We start from the raw sequence: 18,364 nt of genomic DNA on the forward strand, positions 1-18,364 counted from the left end.
GTAAACACTTAACAAATACCTCAGTTATTATTCCATCAGGGTGTTTGAGGCTGTAATTTCCATGGTGCCGAGTTACTCTGCTGCAGCCATCATAAAATTGTTCCACTGGAATACTTTTGGCAAATGCTGTAAGAAGCAAAAGACATTAAATGTGCATTTTCGATCAGGGGATATATCTTATAGCTATTGGACAGGTAGAAAAATGGACTAGTCAATAGAAATATCTAAAATCTAGAACTAAGGGAAGAACAGCAAATGGCATATGGCATTTTCCATGACATTTTCTTTCCTAAAATCATGTAACCTGGAGGAAGTCATTTTACTGATCCTTCTGGGTTAAAACCAACATCCTAAATTGCTTTCATATTTTATTATAACCACCCTCATCATCATTACCATTGATCAGATTATTCACTAAACATCTCAGTCAGTATTATTTAGTGTGCTCCTGTTGTGTGCAGAACACTTTAATGGATACTTAGAAGAGTAAAATAGACGTAGGAAACATGATCCCCACCCACAAGGAGTTTACAATTTAGCACGGTAAATGACACATAATAATTAAAGATAAATGAAAGAAGTGTGTAAATATGTGTAATATGTGTAAAGAAGTATGCAAACTGGAATGTACAAAGGTGTAAAGGAAGGTTGCAGAAATTCTCAGGTGGGGCAGATGTTCTGGAAAGACAGGATGGTATAACTTGGGTCATGTTAAGGTTATTAGAATGAGAGTTAGGATGATAGATGTTATAATAACAATAATACTTAAGAACTTACTATATGTCAAGTACTGTTCTAAGTGGTGGGCTAAATACAAGTTGATCAAGTTGGACACAGTCCCAGTCCCATTTTACAGATAAGGTAACCGAAACACAAATTAAGTGACTTACCCAAGGTCGCACAGCAGACGTGGTGGTGCTGGGATTAGAACCCACGTCCTTGTGACCCTCAGGCCCTTTCTCTATCCACTACACTATGCTACTTTACATGTTATGGATGGTATATGATATATCTCTAAACATTAGGAGGCTAAGGAGGACAACAATTACACAATTCTCCCAAGCAACCCATGGTCACATTCAGAGGTGTCATTCTGAACTGGTTGGGCCATTGATCTGTTCCCCAAACAGCATTTATGGTCTACAAATCACGTGGTTTTTTAGATTTACCTTAAATAATATATAGGAAAGAACTTTCTTAAATGATTTTGGACATTCTTTTTTGAAAGTTGGAAGATATCCACTAGTAAGAAAACAATGTAAATGTACTTGTATTCATATGGAAATCCTTCACTGTTATGCTTCAAGAATGACTTTGTATTAAATGTTGAGGAAATAGTACTTGGAAAGGGAGCTAAAGTGAATAGCTACCAATTCAGTAAAAGAGCAAAGGAGCTTTTGGATGGTCTGCGTATTTAATATGAACCTCTTATGAAATAGAAATGACCCTTTTAAAGCATCATGAAAGGCTTATTGAAATCGCTTTAGTCAAAAGAAAACATTTTAACTAAATGAAAGGATTGTTCATCAGACATGGCATTACTCTTTACTGGTCCTCTTTTTATAAAACATCTTTATTGTTCTAATGATTCATTTTGGCTTCATTATAAGCACTGAAGCAAGCTCTGGGCTTTCTGTTCAATTTTATTTCCTTTGGCTCTAAGCCTGCCTGCATCTATTACACATCAGATTTATTGTCATCCCAAACACAATTGATATAACCTCAAAAAAGCACTTTGGGATGCATATGATAACCCTGATCGTTGTCAAGAGCTCTGGATGAATCCATTTTCAAGAACAGTATCATGAAAGTATGCTGGGATTGTCCTGATCTGCACCCAGCCAGAGCATAAAATTAATTCCTGTAGGCTAGAACCTAGGGCTTGAATCCTGGAACAAATGTAATTACACATTAAAAAGTGCATTCAAGCCTCATGACTAAACATCAGGCATTAGGCAGGGCGGTCATAAAATTTAGCCACCTCCCAACTAACCCATAAAGCAGCTGCCTAAAATCCAATTTTCAGCCATGGTGGAGGCAGCTGGGGTGGCAGCTAAGCAAGACACCAGTAGACTAGAAAATTCAGTGAAGCATATAAGAAAAAGGCTTAAGTTGATGTGGCAAACTTACCTTCCTCACTGCCATTCCTACCATTGTAGCTATTTTCTTGACACTGTAAGGATGAACTGTACTCCAGGAATTTCCCACATGACCTCTTTGGAATTCTTTGTTGTTGAAAAGAAAGATTTTTGCAAGTTCCTGTCAATTATTAAAGAGTAGATTTGACTAATAGTATCATCAACAAGATCATCTTAGTCCTCCCCCTTCTCATAGGTATTTATGGAGCATTTATATTACATGCTTGTGAGCATTCAGTGATAATAGAAAATACAATTCCAGCTCCTGCAGAGTTGATATGGCATTTCTAAGGGAACTCAGGGATTACCATACACTTCTAGGTTATATAGGATGTTAAAATAGAGAAGCAGCGTGGCTCAATGGAAAGAGCCTGGGCTTGGGACTCAGAGGTCATGGGTTCTAATTCCGGCTCTGCCACTTGTCAGCTGTGTGACTTTGGGCAAGTCACTTAACTTCTCTGTGACTGTTACCTCATCTGTAAAATGGGGATGAATACTGTGAGCCCTACATGGGACAACCTGATCACCTTTTATCCCCCCCAGCACTTAGAACAGTGCTTTGCAAATAGTAAGTACTTAACAAATACCAGCATCATTATTACTATTTAGCATACTAACTCAAACAAATCTCCTTCACCTATCTCTATAGTTACCAATTTTTCAGTGAATTCTTAGAGTATATGATTATCACACTTCTCTCTTGCCCAAAATTCCACCCCATTTACCTCTAACAACTTCATTAACCAGGCAGGAAAGGAAGACAGCATAAACATAGATTACCTGATCTAAAATCTTTGAACTATCACACTTGGATTGATGCATATAACCCAGATTATCTTGAAGATATATTGTAGTTAGACAAAATAGGAGAAAGTTGTGCAGAACCCCCATATTCCTATATCTGGAGCTAAAAAAAACTTTGTCATGAACTGTGACTGATTATTTTCTGTTCTTTGTCCATTGGAATGTGAAATTATTTGGGTCCTCTTCATTATCTGAAATCACTCCCCTCTGGTTCTCTAGCCAATTGAACTAGTTGGCAATTGGCAACACCACAGGGAATTCATAATGAATATGAACATTTTTATTATGTTGAAACCGTAAATGTCCTATACATCATTTATATTCCTATTCTCTTAAAAAATATTTGAGCACTTAATTTTAGAATTACACTAAATCTGAATTTAGGCACTGCTTTTTAACAATAAAATAATTTCTTTATCCCTTCCTAAAGTTTACTAATACCAACCTAGTCAGCTCCATATAGCAGCATAAATGCAATTAGCTGGGAAAGAAACTCCTGAAATTCAACTATTTCAGGTCAACTGTATTTTTTATTCATTTTGCCTCTCTCTTAGGTAACCAGTGTCCTTAATGATTCAAACCATGGAGATTCTGTCCAGAATAAGGACAGTTGTAGGGGAGAAAATATTTCATAGAATAAAAGGGCAGGAAAATTGCACTTGCCATCTGTGTTTATTCTAAATTGCAAGTAACCGAGCTGGACTTTGGTGACAGCCATTTCCTTTTTGTGTTTTTCTGCTTAATTTAGGGAAAAGATTCCTTATCCTTTTACTGACTTGCCCTGGAATGTTTGCCTGTTGTCATGGAGGTGGTAGGGGATTCTATTTTGGATCAGAGGAGAGTAATCCATACAGGAAAAGTCAACACAAAGTTATCTCACACATAATCCTGGCCAAGTCTAACAATGTGACCTCAATGGCCACTCCCTATTTTCTGCCATGTTTAATTAGAATATGTCTTATTCTTGGAGACTCATAAAATGGATAAACTCCTAGACTAATAATAATAATCATTATACTTGTGGTATCTGTTAAACACTTTCTGTGTGCCCAACACTGTACTAAGCACTGCGGTGGGTACAAGCAAATCGGGTTGGACACAGTACCTGTCCCACATGGGGCTCACAGTCTCAATCTCCATTTTACAGATGAGGTACCTAAGACCCAGAGAAGTGAAGTCACTTGCCCAAGGTCACACAGCAGACATGTGGCACAGCCAGGATTAGAACTCCCGACCTGACTCCCAGGCCTGAGTTTTATCCACTATGTTGCCAACTTGTACTTCCCAAGCACTTAGTACAGTGCTCTGCACACAGTAAGCGCTCAATAAATATGATTGATTGATTGAATGATCCACTACACCATGCTGCTTCTCTATGACCCCATATGTAGGACATAGACTGTACGTAGGACATAGACTGAATTTGAAATGCTTATCTTGCAACTACCCTAGGGCTTAGGTGTCTGGCACAAATGTAGTAAGTAAAGAAATACTACAATAAAGAGAACAATTCACCTTTACCCCAACAAGAGGTATAAGACAAAAACCTTGAGTATCATTTGATTGGGGTGGAATAAAAAATACTTTATAAATATATATATATTGCTTTCAATGAATTTTGGAGTCCTAAAATGATATGTTTTAAAAATTATAACGAATTGTTTTGAACTTTTGAACTTGCTCATTTAGCATTCATTTTTCCCTCACTGATTGTCTTTCAGGAATATCAGGTTTGAATCATCATGGTCAATTCTTTCCCTTCTCTATCTTTCTTTCTATACCTCTGCAGGATGTTTTCACACCAGAGTGCAAATTTAAGGAATCTGTTTTTGAAAACTATTATGTCATCTATTCTTCCACACTCTACCGGCAACAGGAATCTGGAAGAGCCTGGTTTCTGGGGCTCAATAAAGAAGGTCAAATTATGAAGGGAAACAGAGTGAAGAAAACCAAACCCTCATCACATTTTGTACCCAAACCAATTGAAGGTATGCAAAATCTCCATTCTTTAGTCACTGCATTTACAAGGACCTTAGGACTCTGAACATTTCCAGAGAATTGGGGAAGATGGAATGACTGCAAAGTTGATTCCCAAATTGTGAAAGCTAGAGTAAAAAGGTTTTGATTTAACAAAATTCTAGCAACATCATTTTGGAGTTATAATCTCTAATAACAATATGAAAAATATCTAGATTCTCTTATCCTATCTACTCAACTTGATGGCTTATTAAAGTCTTTAAAATTCGGACACACTCACCAACAAAACAACTTTCTTAGGCCCTTCTAGAAAAATATATCCCTCCCTTTTCAGTGAATATCACGTTTGACTTCAGTATTGACCTGTTATTTCCCATAAAATTCTTAGCTTAAAAGATCATTTACTCTTGACTTTTGATTATACAAATTATGTCTCAGTTTGACTTTCCACTAAGGTTTAAGAAATCTTTCCATTGTTTGGTGACTGGAATTTATTTTATGATATTGCCTTCTGGCCTTAACCAAATTAATCAAATATCTGAGTTCAGCACATTTCTGTCTTTATTCCAGACAGAGTTTTCCAAGAAAAGCAAAGGGTGTGATAGTGATCACTTAAAGGGTTTTACCTGCATGGGTTTCCAGTCCTGTAGTGCCTTGTTGGTGTTAAAAACTTTTTTTTTCGAGGAAGCACTTGTTAAGGTTGAATTCCAGCATCCCTCGATGAAGGAAAATTTACACTGGCTGAAATAAACATCACTAACACTAGGGTTGGTAATCTTACTGAACCTTAAGAGATCTAGAAAAGTGGTGTAGAAATCAAATACCCATAATCAAAATTGTGGCTGTCTTTTGAAAAGGACAGGAGTGTGACTGTCAGTTTCAACTGTGTGTTCTTTCATTATTCATTTATTCAATCATATTTATTGAGTGCTTACTGTGTGCAGAGTGCTGTACTAAGCGCTTGGGACAGTCCCTACCCAGCAGTGGGCTCACAGTCACTGGCTTCTGTTTTGGATTGAAGTTCTGATTTGTGAAGTTATCCACACTACATTAAGCCATGTCACACCTATACTTTTGCCTCAGCTTAGAAACTGGGGAACTGTTCTCAACTTTTCAGAAAAGAGTAGTCACTAGAGATTGAATCCCCAATTATTATTTTTAAATATTTCTCCTTGTAGTACTTTTGCCAAGATAAAATATTTTAATCTTAAAACTCAGTGTCTTTGATAAAATGAACACTAAATGACCATTGCATCCATTTTCTTGAAACTTTCTCTAAGGCTTTCAAATAGTTTCTTTCCTGTTCTGAATGAAAACAGATTATTACAGATAAAGTGGTACTAGGATTTGTTTCAGGAACTTAATTTCGTTTCTTTTTTGACACGACTATGTATAAGCAGAAAAGGCCATAAGTATTAACTGTAAAATTGTCAAAGAATTAGAAGGGTGCATGAACTCATTACAGACCAAAGGTTTTTTAGCTACTCTCCCAAAAGAATGTCTCCTGTACTAGAGAAAATTCATAACTCTCCTGAAAAACAAGGGAGTAGCTTAAGCAGAAATGCAGAAGCATTGCTTATAATTTTAATGTACAGTATGTGCATTGCCAGAGAGTTCTGTAAAACACTTCTCAGTGGTTACACTCAACACTGTTATTATTCCTTGGAGATAGTCACCATCTAGAAATGACAGCACACCCAAAGTGATTTGTGAATTTTGCGCTTTATCCAACTATACTCAAATCTAACTATTCTTAAATTCACTCCCAACCTCCGCTTAGTACAAGTCCTTCACTCATCAGAATAAGGTACCTGCTCCCTTTCAAAGCTTTAGAAACATTACAGACAAATATTAAGCAATTTCAAATTATATTTATAGTCAATGGGAAATGCAGTAAGTTTTGATACCCTGACAATATTAACCTCAGAGGCCTTACTTCAAAGACATCTTCCTTAAAGATTAGTTATGTGGTACAGTAAAACCTTCTTAAGATTTTTTTTTAAAGACCAGCTATTATAAACTGAACCAGAAAACTTTTTTAAATAATTTGAAAATTACATACACAAACCTTTTCATAAATGTTAAGGCAGGACCAGCAGAACTTTTCAAGAGGGTTTTATTCCTGTACATGCCCCGGTGAATTCATATGCCACTATTCAGTGCAATATGCCACTGCAATTCTGTATATAGGGTCAGACATCTATTTTTCAGTGAAGATGACTGTATATTTTGGCATAGTAATAATAATAATGGTATTTAAGTGATTACTTTGTACCAGACACTGTACTAAGTGCTAGGGTGGATACAAGCAAATAGATGTGCACACAGTCCCTGCCCCAGGTGGGGCTCACTGTCTCAATCCCCATTTTACAGGTGAGGTAACTGAGGCCCAGTGAAGTGACTGGCCCACAGTCACACAGCAGACAAGTGGTGAAGCCAGGATTAGAACCCACAGCCTTCTGCCTCCCAGGCCTGTCCTCTATCCACTATGCCACGCTGCTTCTCTCAAATATGGATAGTGCTGATATAATATTAGAGCTGGAGATTTGTCAATTGATCGGTCACTGCTGCATCCAGTAGTTGCTGCCACTTTGAATTCTGAGTTCTCACAAATACATCCCCAACAACTAAAACTCTATATCTGAGTCAGACACTTGTGAAAAACTAATAATTCATTATCCATTAACTCTCCACCTTCTGTTCAACACCCCAAGTTGGTCATTGGAGTATTAGGGTGATATTTTCAGGAAAATAGATTTGGTGATTAAACTCTTCACTATTTACATCCTACACAATTCCACAATTCTCTACACATCTGTACTCTTCCTCTGGAATTAAACAAAGCAATTACCAACATAAAGTCTCTCTTATTCCTGCCCTTTCATAGCATTGTTTCTGCAACAGATGCCATTTAATTAGGCTCTTCCAAAACTCAAGTTGTCATCTCCTTTCTCAATGTGACCACCCTCTTCAGCTTTAGTCACAACTGTCAGGATTCCTTTGAATTCTTGGGAATTCAGCAGTTGAGTCAAATAATACCAACTCCTCCTCTTCTCCTCCCTCCACCTCTACCCATTCTCAGTCATCTTGTGTAGGTATTGTTGTACTGATAATGTGGCTTTTTCCCAAGAAAGGAATGTAGAGCTTCCCCAAACATTTTTAGCTCTATGGGACCTCAAATCTAGAAAAACAAGTGCATTTATAAACTGAAAATGTCTTATTACTGGGCAAAATAGAGGGCCTGGTTAAGAGTGAGAGGGGATAAAGAGTTAGAATTAGAGCTGGAATTACATTTCTTAGCTTCACATGACTTCTTTGTGCTTCTTCCATTGTGGCTGGGAAGACAAACAGCTTTGGCATAGATTAAGATGGAAGAGATAGAGAAATGGTATACTGAAACCGTTTTTGAAGGGTAAGATATTTAATTTAATGGTAGAGCAGTCATATTCAAAGGCTATGCTGCTGATGATGGGGTTGTATCCCTGAGTGTGAGTTTCATTGAGAGAGAATCTCTCACATACCGTGCCCTTGGAAATAGAGTACGGAACATTTTCTGATTCCTTACCATTCAGGGTGAGCATTGGTCAGTAATTGCGTGCTTGTAAGAGACTTTGCTCTCTCTCCTTTAGCAATAGTTCAGACTTCAGTTTCTTGTATTTTCTGGGACCTTAGGTTTGGCTGAAAGGGGACAAATGGATAGCTACCTATATATCTGTATATCTATATTTATATATACACATATATATCTGTACCTATATATTGATATACAAATATATAAATATATACATCTATGTCTACACATTGCAATAATGAGATAATAATAATCTATACATACAAATAGATTACTTGCTACCTACAATAATTTCTTACTACTGTAATGCATTTTAATAGTAAGGAAGCTCACTACAGTCGATGTGAAAATATATGGATGTTAGAACATCTGTAAACAGGCTAGCACATCTCTAACATTTTAATATTTTCCTCAACCCACCTTCTAGCATTAAAGATGAAGCCTTTTAAAGTATAGAAAACCTTCTAAAATACCAAGACATGGCATTGTCCTATTGACAAAGTCACTGTAGTGATTAAAGTAATGGAAAAGCACCTGTACCCGTTGACATAATTGTTAAGATCTACAAGCGTGTTAGGGATGCATAATAAAAATTATAATACCTAGGATCTAAGCCCAGCTCTTCTTGTCTGCTGTGTGACTTTGGGTAAGTCACTTAACTTCTCTGTGCCTCAGTTACCTCAACTGTAAAATGGAGATTAAGATTGTGAGCCCCATGTTGGACATGGACTGTGTCCAACCTGATTAGCTTGTGTCTAACCGAGCACTTAATAAAGTGCCTGGCACATATTAAGAGCTTAGTGGATACAATTTAAAAAACGTATATTTGTTAAGTACTTACAATGTGTAAAACACTACACTAACAACTGGAATAGATGCAATATTAGCTAATCAGACACAGTCCCTATCCCTCAAGAGGTCCACAGTTTAAGAAGAAGGGATAACACCAAAACAAATATTTGAAACAGCAGTTCCTCAACCTATGGAATACTGAGAAAATGCCACAGGAACTCATAGATTCCACCATTATTATTATCCCAAGAAAGGTGAAAGCAAATATTGAGATAATAATTGAAATGTCTCATTACTCCCAAATGCCAGAAAAATCCTAGCACCTAGATTGGTTACTAAAGAATATCGTTGTGGGCAAGGAATGTGTCTATTATTGTATTGTACTCTCCCAAGTGTTTAGTACAGTGCTGTACACATAGTAAGCACTCAATAAATACAATTGAATAAATGAAAGAATATCACTGACCAAACGCTCCTGGAATCATTCAATCGTATTTATTGAGCACTTACTGTGTGCAGAGCACTGTACTAAGTGCCTCACAGTATAGCTTCAGATCTCAGTACAGTATGCTGTCACAGCAGCATGTCAGAACTAGTAAAGTGCAGGAGATGGCACCAAGACCATACGATTGTCATTGACCCTTAATTAATATTTGACACCATCAATGAACCTGGTCTCTGAAAAACGCTTAGTAAATTTAGCTACCCTGTAAAGCTTATTAAGATTCTAAAACTATCTCATGACATCATGGCTGGCTGGGACCGAGTAGTCGAGTCAAGAAGAGGGTTAGGGGAGAGGAAGTAAATGCAGAAGTTGGATATAAACCAGTCAAGGAGTTTAGATCAGAATAAGAGCAAGGAGTTGGAACGATGGCTCGAATGGGATGTGGGATCCAGAGAAGGATTTTTTTTAGTTTAGTGGAGACTTGAGTATGTTTGCAGACCAAGGTGAAGAGGAAATCAATATAAAATGAATGGATGTTAAGGAGGGCAACCATCTCCTGGTTCCTTCAGACATTCTTGACACACAGGGGCAGAGAGAATAAAGGTAGACCAAAAGAAAGATACAAAGGGATAGAGATACATACAGAAAAGTAGAGGCAAAGATAGTAGTTGATGATATGCAAGGAAGTCTGATGAGCACACACAAGCAGGGGAATCACAGTCCAATAGGCCTATTGCATTTTAATACTGGTTTTTCTTACCCTATTCTCTGACTTTAAAGAAAACCTCTCTGGTTTTGTAACAAAAGTTTACCTTGGATGAAATATCTCCCTTCCCCTTCATTTAGACATTGAAGCCCATTTCTATTGTAATGACAGATCTTCAGTTTGTTAGTACTTCGTGCCTTTTTGTTAATTATGAAAAAGAACACTCATGTCTACCAACACTGTTATTCTGTACTCTCCCACATGCTTAGTAGAGTGCGTTGCACACAGTAAACACTCAATACATATGATTGATTATAAAATTAATTATACATATGAAAATTTCATTCAAAACCTGTTTTTGGTACACATCTAACATTTTTTTTAACAGGTTTCCCCTTCTGAAAGTGTTGGGTAGTTCATTCATTCATTCAATCATATTTATTGAGCACTTACTGTGTGCAGAGCACTGTACTAAGCACTTGGAAAGTATGATTCAGCAACAAATACAGACAATCCCTGCCCACAACGAGCTCACTAGAATGGTAGTTATTCATGACAACCATTACATAGGAATATTAGGGCATATATTTAAGGCATAAACCTTTTGTGGGCAGGATACATATCTTTTCCTTCTGCTGTACTTTTCCAAGTGCTTAGTATAGTGCACTGTACCAAGTGTGTGTTGAGTACTTACCATTACTCTTAAGCTTCCTATTAAGTTTTTTTTTTTTTTTTTTCCTGCTGTCTGGTGGAAAGATCCTGGCTCTGTGGAAACAGGAGATCTGGGTTCTAGTCCCAGTTCCTGCAGGAGCTGGAGATCACAGTTGAAAATTACACATGCTCTTCACAGTGCTCCGCAACCAGCCTATTTATTTGCTGCACTCATTGTCCCAGTGAGACTGGCAGGAAAGAGCTAATGGGAATGGTTCTGCAGAGGCTATAAGAACAACAATCAATTCCTTGGTACAGATTCTAGGGCCTGAATTCTTGTGACTGAGGCGTACTCATCTTTCTTGATGAGAGGCTCCATTCACTCGACTTTCCAGTAGAAATCTTCTAAAGCAACAAAAAAGAACCCAAAATATTATGAATCTTGCTCTAAAAAAATTATATTGCATAGTAAGTGATTTTAGGTATAAATAGCTAAAGGAGAAAAAGCTGAAATTTGGATCTCTCAGGGCAAAAAGAATAAAACAAAATGGAAATTCTCTCCCATCACTACAGTAACAAAATGAAAGACAAATTGGAATTTAAGGAACCAAGAGCATTCATTTAGAAGGTCACATCCCATAAGGGAAGCATGTTGTCTAGTGAATAGAGCCCAGGTCTGGGAGTTCGAAGGAACTGGGTTCTAATCTCAGACACTTGTCAGCTGTGTGATCTTGGGCAACTCATTTAGCTTCTCTGTGCCTCAGTTACCTCATTTATAAAATTGGGACTGTGACCCCATGTGGGACATGGACTGTGTTCAGTCTGATAATAAGATACAAGATACCTCAGGGCTTAATACAGTGCCTACCACATAGTAAGCACTTAACACTATAAAAAAGTATTGTTTTCTTTCAATGTACTGTGTCCAGAACAAAACAAGGCACTTGAAAAATTCAGCTTTTTTGTTCCACTGTAATAAATGGCAAATTATAATTAGATAGAACTGCAATGGGGCAGCTTACAACTTTATGCCAATAATGATATCTGGGGCAACAGCTACTTTTACCTCTTGTGCCTGACCTTTTATTTCTGCCATCTAACCTTGCACAATTTATTTTCCATCCATTCATTATGCAAAGCTATTTCCTGACTTCCTGAAGTAAGAAGGCTGCTTACTTCTCTCTCACACATTATCTTCCTTATCTGCCTCTCATAAATATAGCTTCTGCTAAGTCTTCAAAGGGAGAATAGGCATCATTTATGTGCATATTCCCTTAACTCTTTTATTATAACTACGAATGGCCTTTACCTATCGTAAATGTATAATTCCACTTGGCAACATATTTCTAGTTGGTGGCCAAGTATGAAACTTCAGAGCACAACATTTGGGAGTTGAGACACTCTTAGTGTTTTCTAAATTACATTAACTGAAATATAAAACTGTGACATAATGACCTGACTTCCCATATCAGTTACTAAAACAATTAAAGATCTGTAATGGAGCAGTAACTCACCAAGGATCTTAGTCTTTTTGTTTTGCAGGTATAGGCAACATATTGTAAGGTTAGCAGTAATACTAATAATTAGTAACACTTTGATCTCTTCAGCTAGGAGCTGCTACAAAATATTAAGTTCTCTCTTGATGTTCATGTAAGGATTTTGACCAATGGAAGGGAAAAGATGATCATTAGAGAAGCAGTGTGGCTCAGTGGAAAGAGTCCGGGCTTTAGAGTCAGAGGTCATGGGTTCAAATCCCAGCTCTGCCAACTGTCAGCTGTGTGACTTTGGGCAAGTCACTTAACTTCTCTGGGCCTCAGTTACCTCATCTGTAAAATGGGGATTAAGATTGTGATGCCCACGTGGGACAACCTGATCACCTTGTATCCCCCCAGTACTTAGAACAGTACTTTGCACATAGTAAGTGCTTAACAAGTACCATCATTATTATTTTTATCATCATCCCCATTTTGCAAATGGAGAAACTGACACACAAAAATGGAATAACCTCTTCCTGACCACCCAAAGTCTTCTGGAAGTTGCAGCAATAGTCCTCACTCTGGGTCTTTATTTCAATTGTTAGAAATCTATATAAATTATTTATTTATAGTAATAATCGCCTCCCTATTTACTCTGTAAGCTCGTTGTGAGCAGGGAATGAGTCTACCAACATCATTGTATTGTTCCCTCCCAGTGATTTCTATAAATCAGTTAGCAGCATAGTAGATATGCCCATTTTACACATACCCACATACATTTATCTCACCTTCAATAGCCTTACAAAAGCAAGAAGATGTTCTATCAAGACTAGTGCAGAGTAGTTTACTTGGCTGGTTGTGCAGAGTCAAAACAGAAAATGACCTGGGATTGGTTATATGTACTAACAGGCTGATTGTATCAGCAATATAGTCAGTATGACTTGTAAAATGAGCATTGTAGCAGCATATATTTAGCTGGAGCATAACACACAAGAGGCATAAAGTAATCTGGTAATTCTCTCTGTGATCTGCACACAGTAAGTGCTCAATAAATACAACTGAATAAATTGATGCATAATTTAGACTTTTATGGGAAACATCTTGCCAGTTTTCATCACCATGCTTTAGGAAGTATGTAGGTAAACTGGAGTATATCCAGGAACCAAAGTCATTCATAGTTTAGAAAAGAAGTCCTAAGAGGAAAGGCTAACAGTAAATGGAGTGGTTTAATCTAGAGAAGAGAATGCTTAAGGTTAAATAACTGTTTTCAAGTATATGATAATTTTAATTGGGATATGTTGACTAGTTCTGCTTGCCCATTTAAGAGCAAACATAAGAAAATTGGTTTAAATTAAAAAAGGAGAGATTATTTTTGTTTGAGTTTGTGAAAGAACACCTGAACTTCCAGTATGAAAATATACTGCAAATTGCCAAATGAAGTGCAGGAAACTAGTAGGAAAGCATACACAGCCATATTATGCTTGATTTTAACTGGTCACCCACCTTGGGTCTTGGAGCTGATCAATTTTTTTTAAGGTAATTTCTATGAGCCAGGCACTGTACTAATGTACTAAGCTCTAGGGTAAATACAAACTAATCAGGTTAGACACAATCCATGTCCCACATGGGGCTTACAGTACCAATCCCCTGTAACAAGCACAGAGAAGTTAAGTGACTTACTGAAGGTCACACAGCAGACAAGTTGTAGAGCAGGGATTAGAACCCATGTTTTCTGGCTCCTAGGCTCATGTGTTCATTTGCATTTCTTAGTAGCAGGTTTGATTTACACCATCCACACTCATTGGCTTTTGGGAGGCATTTTCACCTAGCATTCTTCAAAAACACTGTTATAGTCTCATTGGCTTTATGTGCCATTACTGAGTGTGATCTTCATTCTCCCATGCAAATTTCTATGTCTTTAGCACTTAGCCTAGTTTTATTTAGTTTTTTTCATATCAAAAAAGTCCCTGCAATGCTGTAGGTGATAGATAAATAAGTTCAACTGGTAGAGTTTGAGATCATGAGAAAAAGGTGAAACCCATGGCAAACAATCCTTTTTGCCCAGGTTATTTTAGGGAAATCTCTTTTTCTGTTTCCTACAGCATCCACATTTTTCCAGTAAATTCTCCCCTCAACTAGGAAGGGAGATCTGGTATGCCCATGCACATGCATACCGCAAGGAAAGCAGTTTATCCAAAAATAATAATCTTTTCCCAATCATTAAAATTTCCACTGAGCAGACTTTTCTATGAAAACGAAAACCCAACAAAAAGCAAAGTGAAATAATCTAACATGTTTTCTAAACCAATTCAGTAATCTTTAAACATTTACCCCAAGACATCTAAATCAAGTTGATGTTAGATTTTACATAAAAGTTGAGGCTTTGGAATACAAAGATCAGTGATATTACCAATGAAGCAGAGAATGGCAAAACAGTATCCTCTGCTGAATAGAGGGTTTGAAGATATTCTATTGTAAAGCCACAGACTGAGCTTCTAAATCCAGCAAGCTATCTTTCAGTGTGTGCCACTGATCTTGAGGAGCATTGGACTGGCTTTGTGGAATCTGTTACCACTTGTAGAAAGCCAAATTTTGAATGTTCTACTACACTGAAAATATTACAATTATTTAATGATATTCACATATGCTTTTATCAGTCAGGCACATGCATTACTTTCATAGCAATGGAAGAGACCCCAAGTAATCAGTCTTGGTCCAGTCCAGGTCCCTGGCTAATGGTTTTCTAAGAAAGGAATTTCTGTAACCTTCTGCAGGGACCGGTTCAGCTCATTTCTCACCCTAATGTTCAGAAAGTACATTTTTATGGTATTTCTAAAGTGCTTACTATGTGTCAAACACTCTACTAAGCACTGTAGGTACTTAACAAATACCATAATTATTATTATTACAAGTTAGATTGGGCACAAGCTTGTTGTGGGCAGAGAACGTGTCCACCAACTCTGTTATACTGTACTCTCCCAAGCACTTAGTACAGTGCTCTGCACACATTAGGGCTCAAAAATACCACTGATGGATTTATCCCTGTCCTACAAAGGACTCACAGTCTAAATGCTTCACTATAAACATCTAAGCTCTTTCCTACAACCATTTGAACCTATTTCCATTTGTTTGGTCCTATGTAGACATGGAGTAGGTGGTTAGGAATCATCAGTTTGTACACTTTTTGGGAAAGCAGCAAAGGAAGAAGCAAGGGGACTGATTTTGAAATAACAACCCCACAGTTTGAAAAGCTCTGAAAAGGCAGTTCACTGCAGGAAAGGCACCTGGGCAGGGAAATTGCCAAAGGAATAATGTCATGATCTCAAACTATGAAAGAAGACCTTTCTATAAAAAGCTTTAAAGAAATGGAGGTATTAGGTCCACTGAGAAGAATATACAGAAGAGTAGAGCAAAAAAACATTCATTAATTTAAATAAAATGAATCAGGGCAAAACAAAAAATTAGTTATTTGACTTCTGATACACGGAAAATTGAATGAAAGAGAAAATGAAACTTGGAGGCAATAAAGACAAAACATAAGAAGAGTGTGAGAATGGAAAAACCCTGGAACATTTAAAACATGGATACAAAGTTACTATATACGTCTGGAAAGAGTTGGATAACCAGAAATGGATAAAGAAAGATTGTATGAGTTTTTTAAAACCACACATAGGAAAAGCATTATAGAAAGCTAGAAATGACAAGGAGTTGTTTGGAAAGAGAATGAATGGTGAGAGAAGGACAGTGAGAAGGGCAGTGGAAAAATGGTAAGCCATTTGAAAAAATGAAAAAGGATGCTCTGTGTTTTAAAAGATGTGCAAATATAAAATTGTTTTCTATGAACCAATTTATGAGGTATGCTTTTTGTAGTTATTCATTCATTCATTCACTCAATCATATTTACTGAGCACTTACTATGTGCAGAGCACTGTACTAAGTGCTTGGAAAGCAGAACATTAAATTCTGCCATAAGATGTCTTTTCACTGTACATTTTGGCTAGGTCATAGTTCGGGATCTAGGGCCCCTTAATAATCCTACAACCCAAGCCCCCTGAGTGCAGCTACTTCAAGGTCAGAAGATGGGATTTCTATGCAGGAGAGTTTGTCCATATGAGCATGCTTGGGGAACAAGGCCCAGTTTTGCTTCAGTACAATTTTTTCTCACCTAAAATTTTCTCCTTATTAAAATTAAAAAAAAAAAAGTAACAAGGATTATACTGAGGATGGGGGGAATTCATTAAACTGCTTTCAATTTCTAGAACTGCAAAATATAAAATGAACCTCAAAGTTTAGAACACAAGGACAAACTTCCTGTTTCCTGAGGGCAAGAGTGGGGTGGGTAGGTGTGAAAAGGAAGTGATTGTATAGCCTGTGGTTTTTGCAGGCAGCACTTATTCCTTGCACTGAATTGTTGATACTTCATTTATTAAACTGTTAATTATTTCTTGGATTGTCTTCCCCCTTAAATTGTAAGCTCCTTGAGGGCAGGTAATAAACCTAATTAATTTGTCTTTGTACTTCTCCCAAGAGCCCAGTACAATGCTCCCCACACTCACAGTAAATCGTTTTTATGAGTAGGATGAGGGAAACCAATTAAGTTCAGGGCCTGCTAGCTAACAACAACACCACAAAAAAGGGAAACAAGGTTAAAAGAGAAAAATCAGTGCTATGTCACTCAAGGTTAGAAAATCGCCTTTTTGAGTAAGTGTTTTATGGACATAATTAAAAGTAATAGCATTTTAACTATGAGAGCTTACAGATACCTTAATGATTACAACACTATGGGAGCTGCTCAGTTTATTATAATGTATGTTTGAAGGAGCTGTTCAGCATCTCCTTTGAAAAGTCTCTATTTCCACTTTAAAACAAGGCGTTGGATTCTGCAACATTTTTCAGAAGACACTTATGAAACTCCGAAATCACAAACAGCCTCTGGGTTCTCCTATTGCTAGTTTTTATGTCTATTCACTAGATGAATGCAATCAAGAGATGGGCATAAATTAAAAAGCTAAGTATGACAAGCCATTGGCTGTTGGTAAAATAGAGTAAGTAGTCTTTTCTTTTATTAGGTAGTAAAATAATATTTTCCTATAATCTGTTCAAATAGCCAGAGAAATATATGCTTTTCAGTGTGGCTAGCAGATTCTAGGTTTAGCACATGTAAACACAGACATCTCTAATTTTGTATAATTAATGAAGATTCTTAAATGCAAATGAATGAAATATGTTAGAATCAAACATACATGGGTGCTATCCTTTATTGAATATGTTTAATCATATTTTGTTTTATGTCTAAGTATATCATTTTCACCCTATATTGAAACCACTTTTTTCTACTTTACTGTTGGCTTTGCGTAGTGCTGATTCAGCTTTCTGGGGCCAGAAGGGAGATGTACAGTACAGTAAATGGCTCATTTAGTATAACTTTTAAGGAGTAGTTGTGTCACTGGATATAACATCTTTCCCATTTTTGATATTTAAGTCAGGGCATGCACACCTCTATTTAATTTGTCCATTTTATTACTGAAAATTTATCATTATTCAAGCCATTAGATAGAATAGCTCTGTGAATGGAGAGTATCATAGTAGACTATGACATCCTAGAGCCTGTAGTTGGATATTTATTCATTCTATTTCCTCAATCTCAAAGTCAAAATGAATGTATTGGTCTTACAATAAGTGCTCTTTTAAAAAAAAAAAAAACCTGTTACTGTAGTCCTTTTACCTACCACTAAATGGCTAAAATATCTTCACAGTTTCCAGCAAAGTGAAACTCACTATGGAGCTCTCCAAATATACTATTTT

General features: G+C 36.9%; 1 protein-coding gene across 3 annotated transcripts in view; it reads left to right on the plus strand.

Moving 5' to 3' along the window:
- Positions 1-18,364, plus strand: part of FGF12 (fibroblast growth factor 12) — a 450,538-nt gene that overhangs the window by 428,580 nt on the left and 3,594 nt on the right. For all 3 annotated transcript variants that reach the window (XM_038749231.1, XM_038749230.1, XM_038749229.1), the window contains one exon: positions 4,732-4,930. In XM_038749231.1, the coding sequence (XP_038605159.1) occupies positions 4,732-4,930 (199 nt within the window). The remainder of the gene's footprint in view (positions 1-4,731; positions 4,931-18,364) is intronic.

The sequence above is a fragment of the Tachyglossus aculeatus genome, chromosome 7 (assembly GCF_015852505.1).
Source record: "Tachyglossus aculeatus isolate mTacAcu1 chromosome 7, mTacAcu1.pri, whole genome shotgun sequence".
Classification (NCBI taxonomy): Eukaryota; Metazoa; Chordata; class Mammalia; order Monotremata; family Tachyglossidae; genus Tachyglossus; species Tachyglossus aculeatus.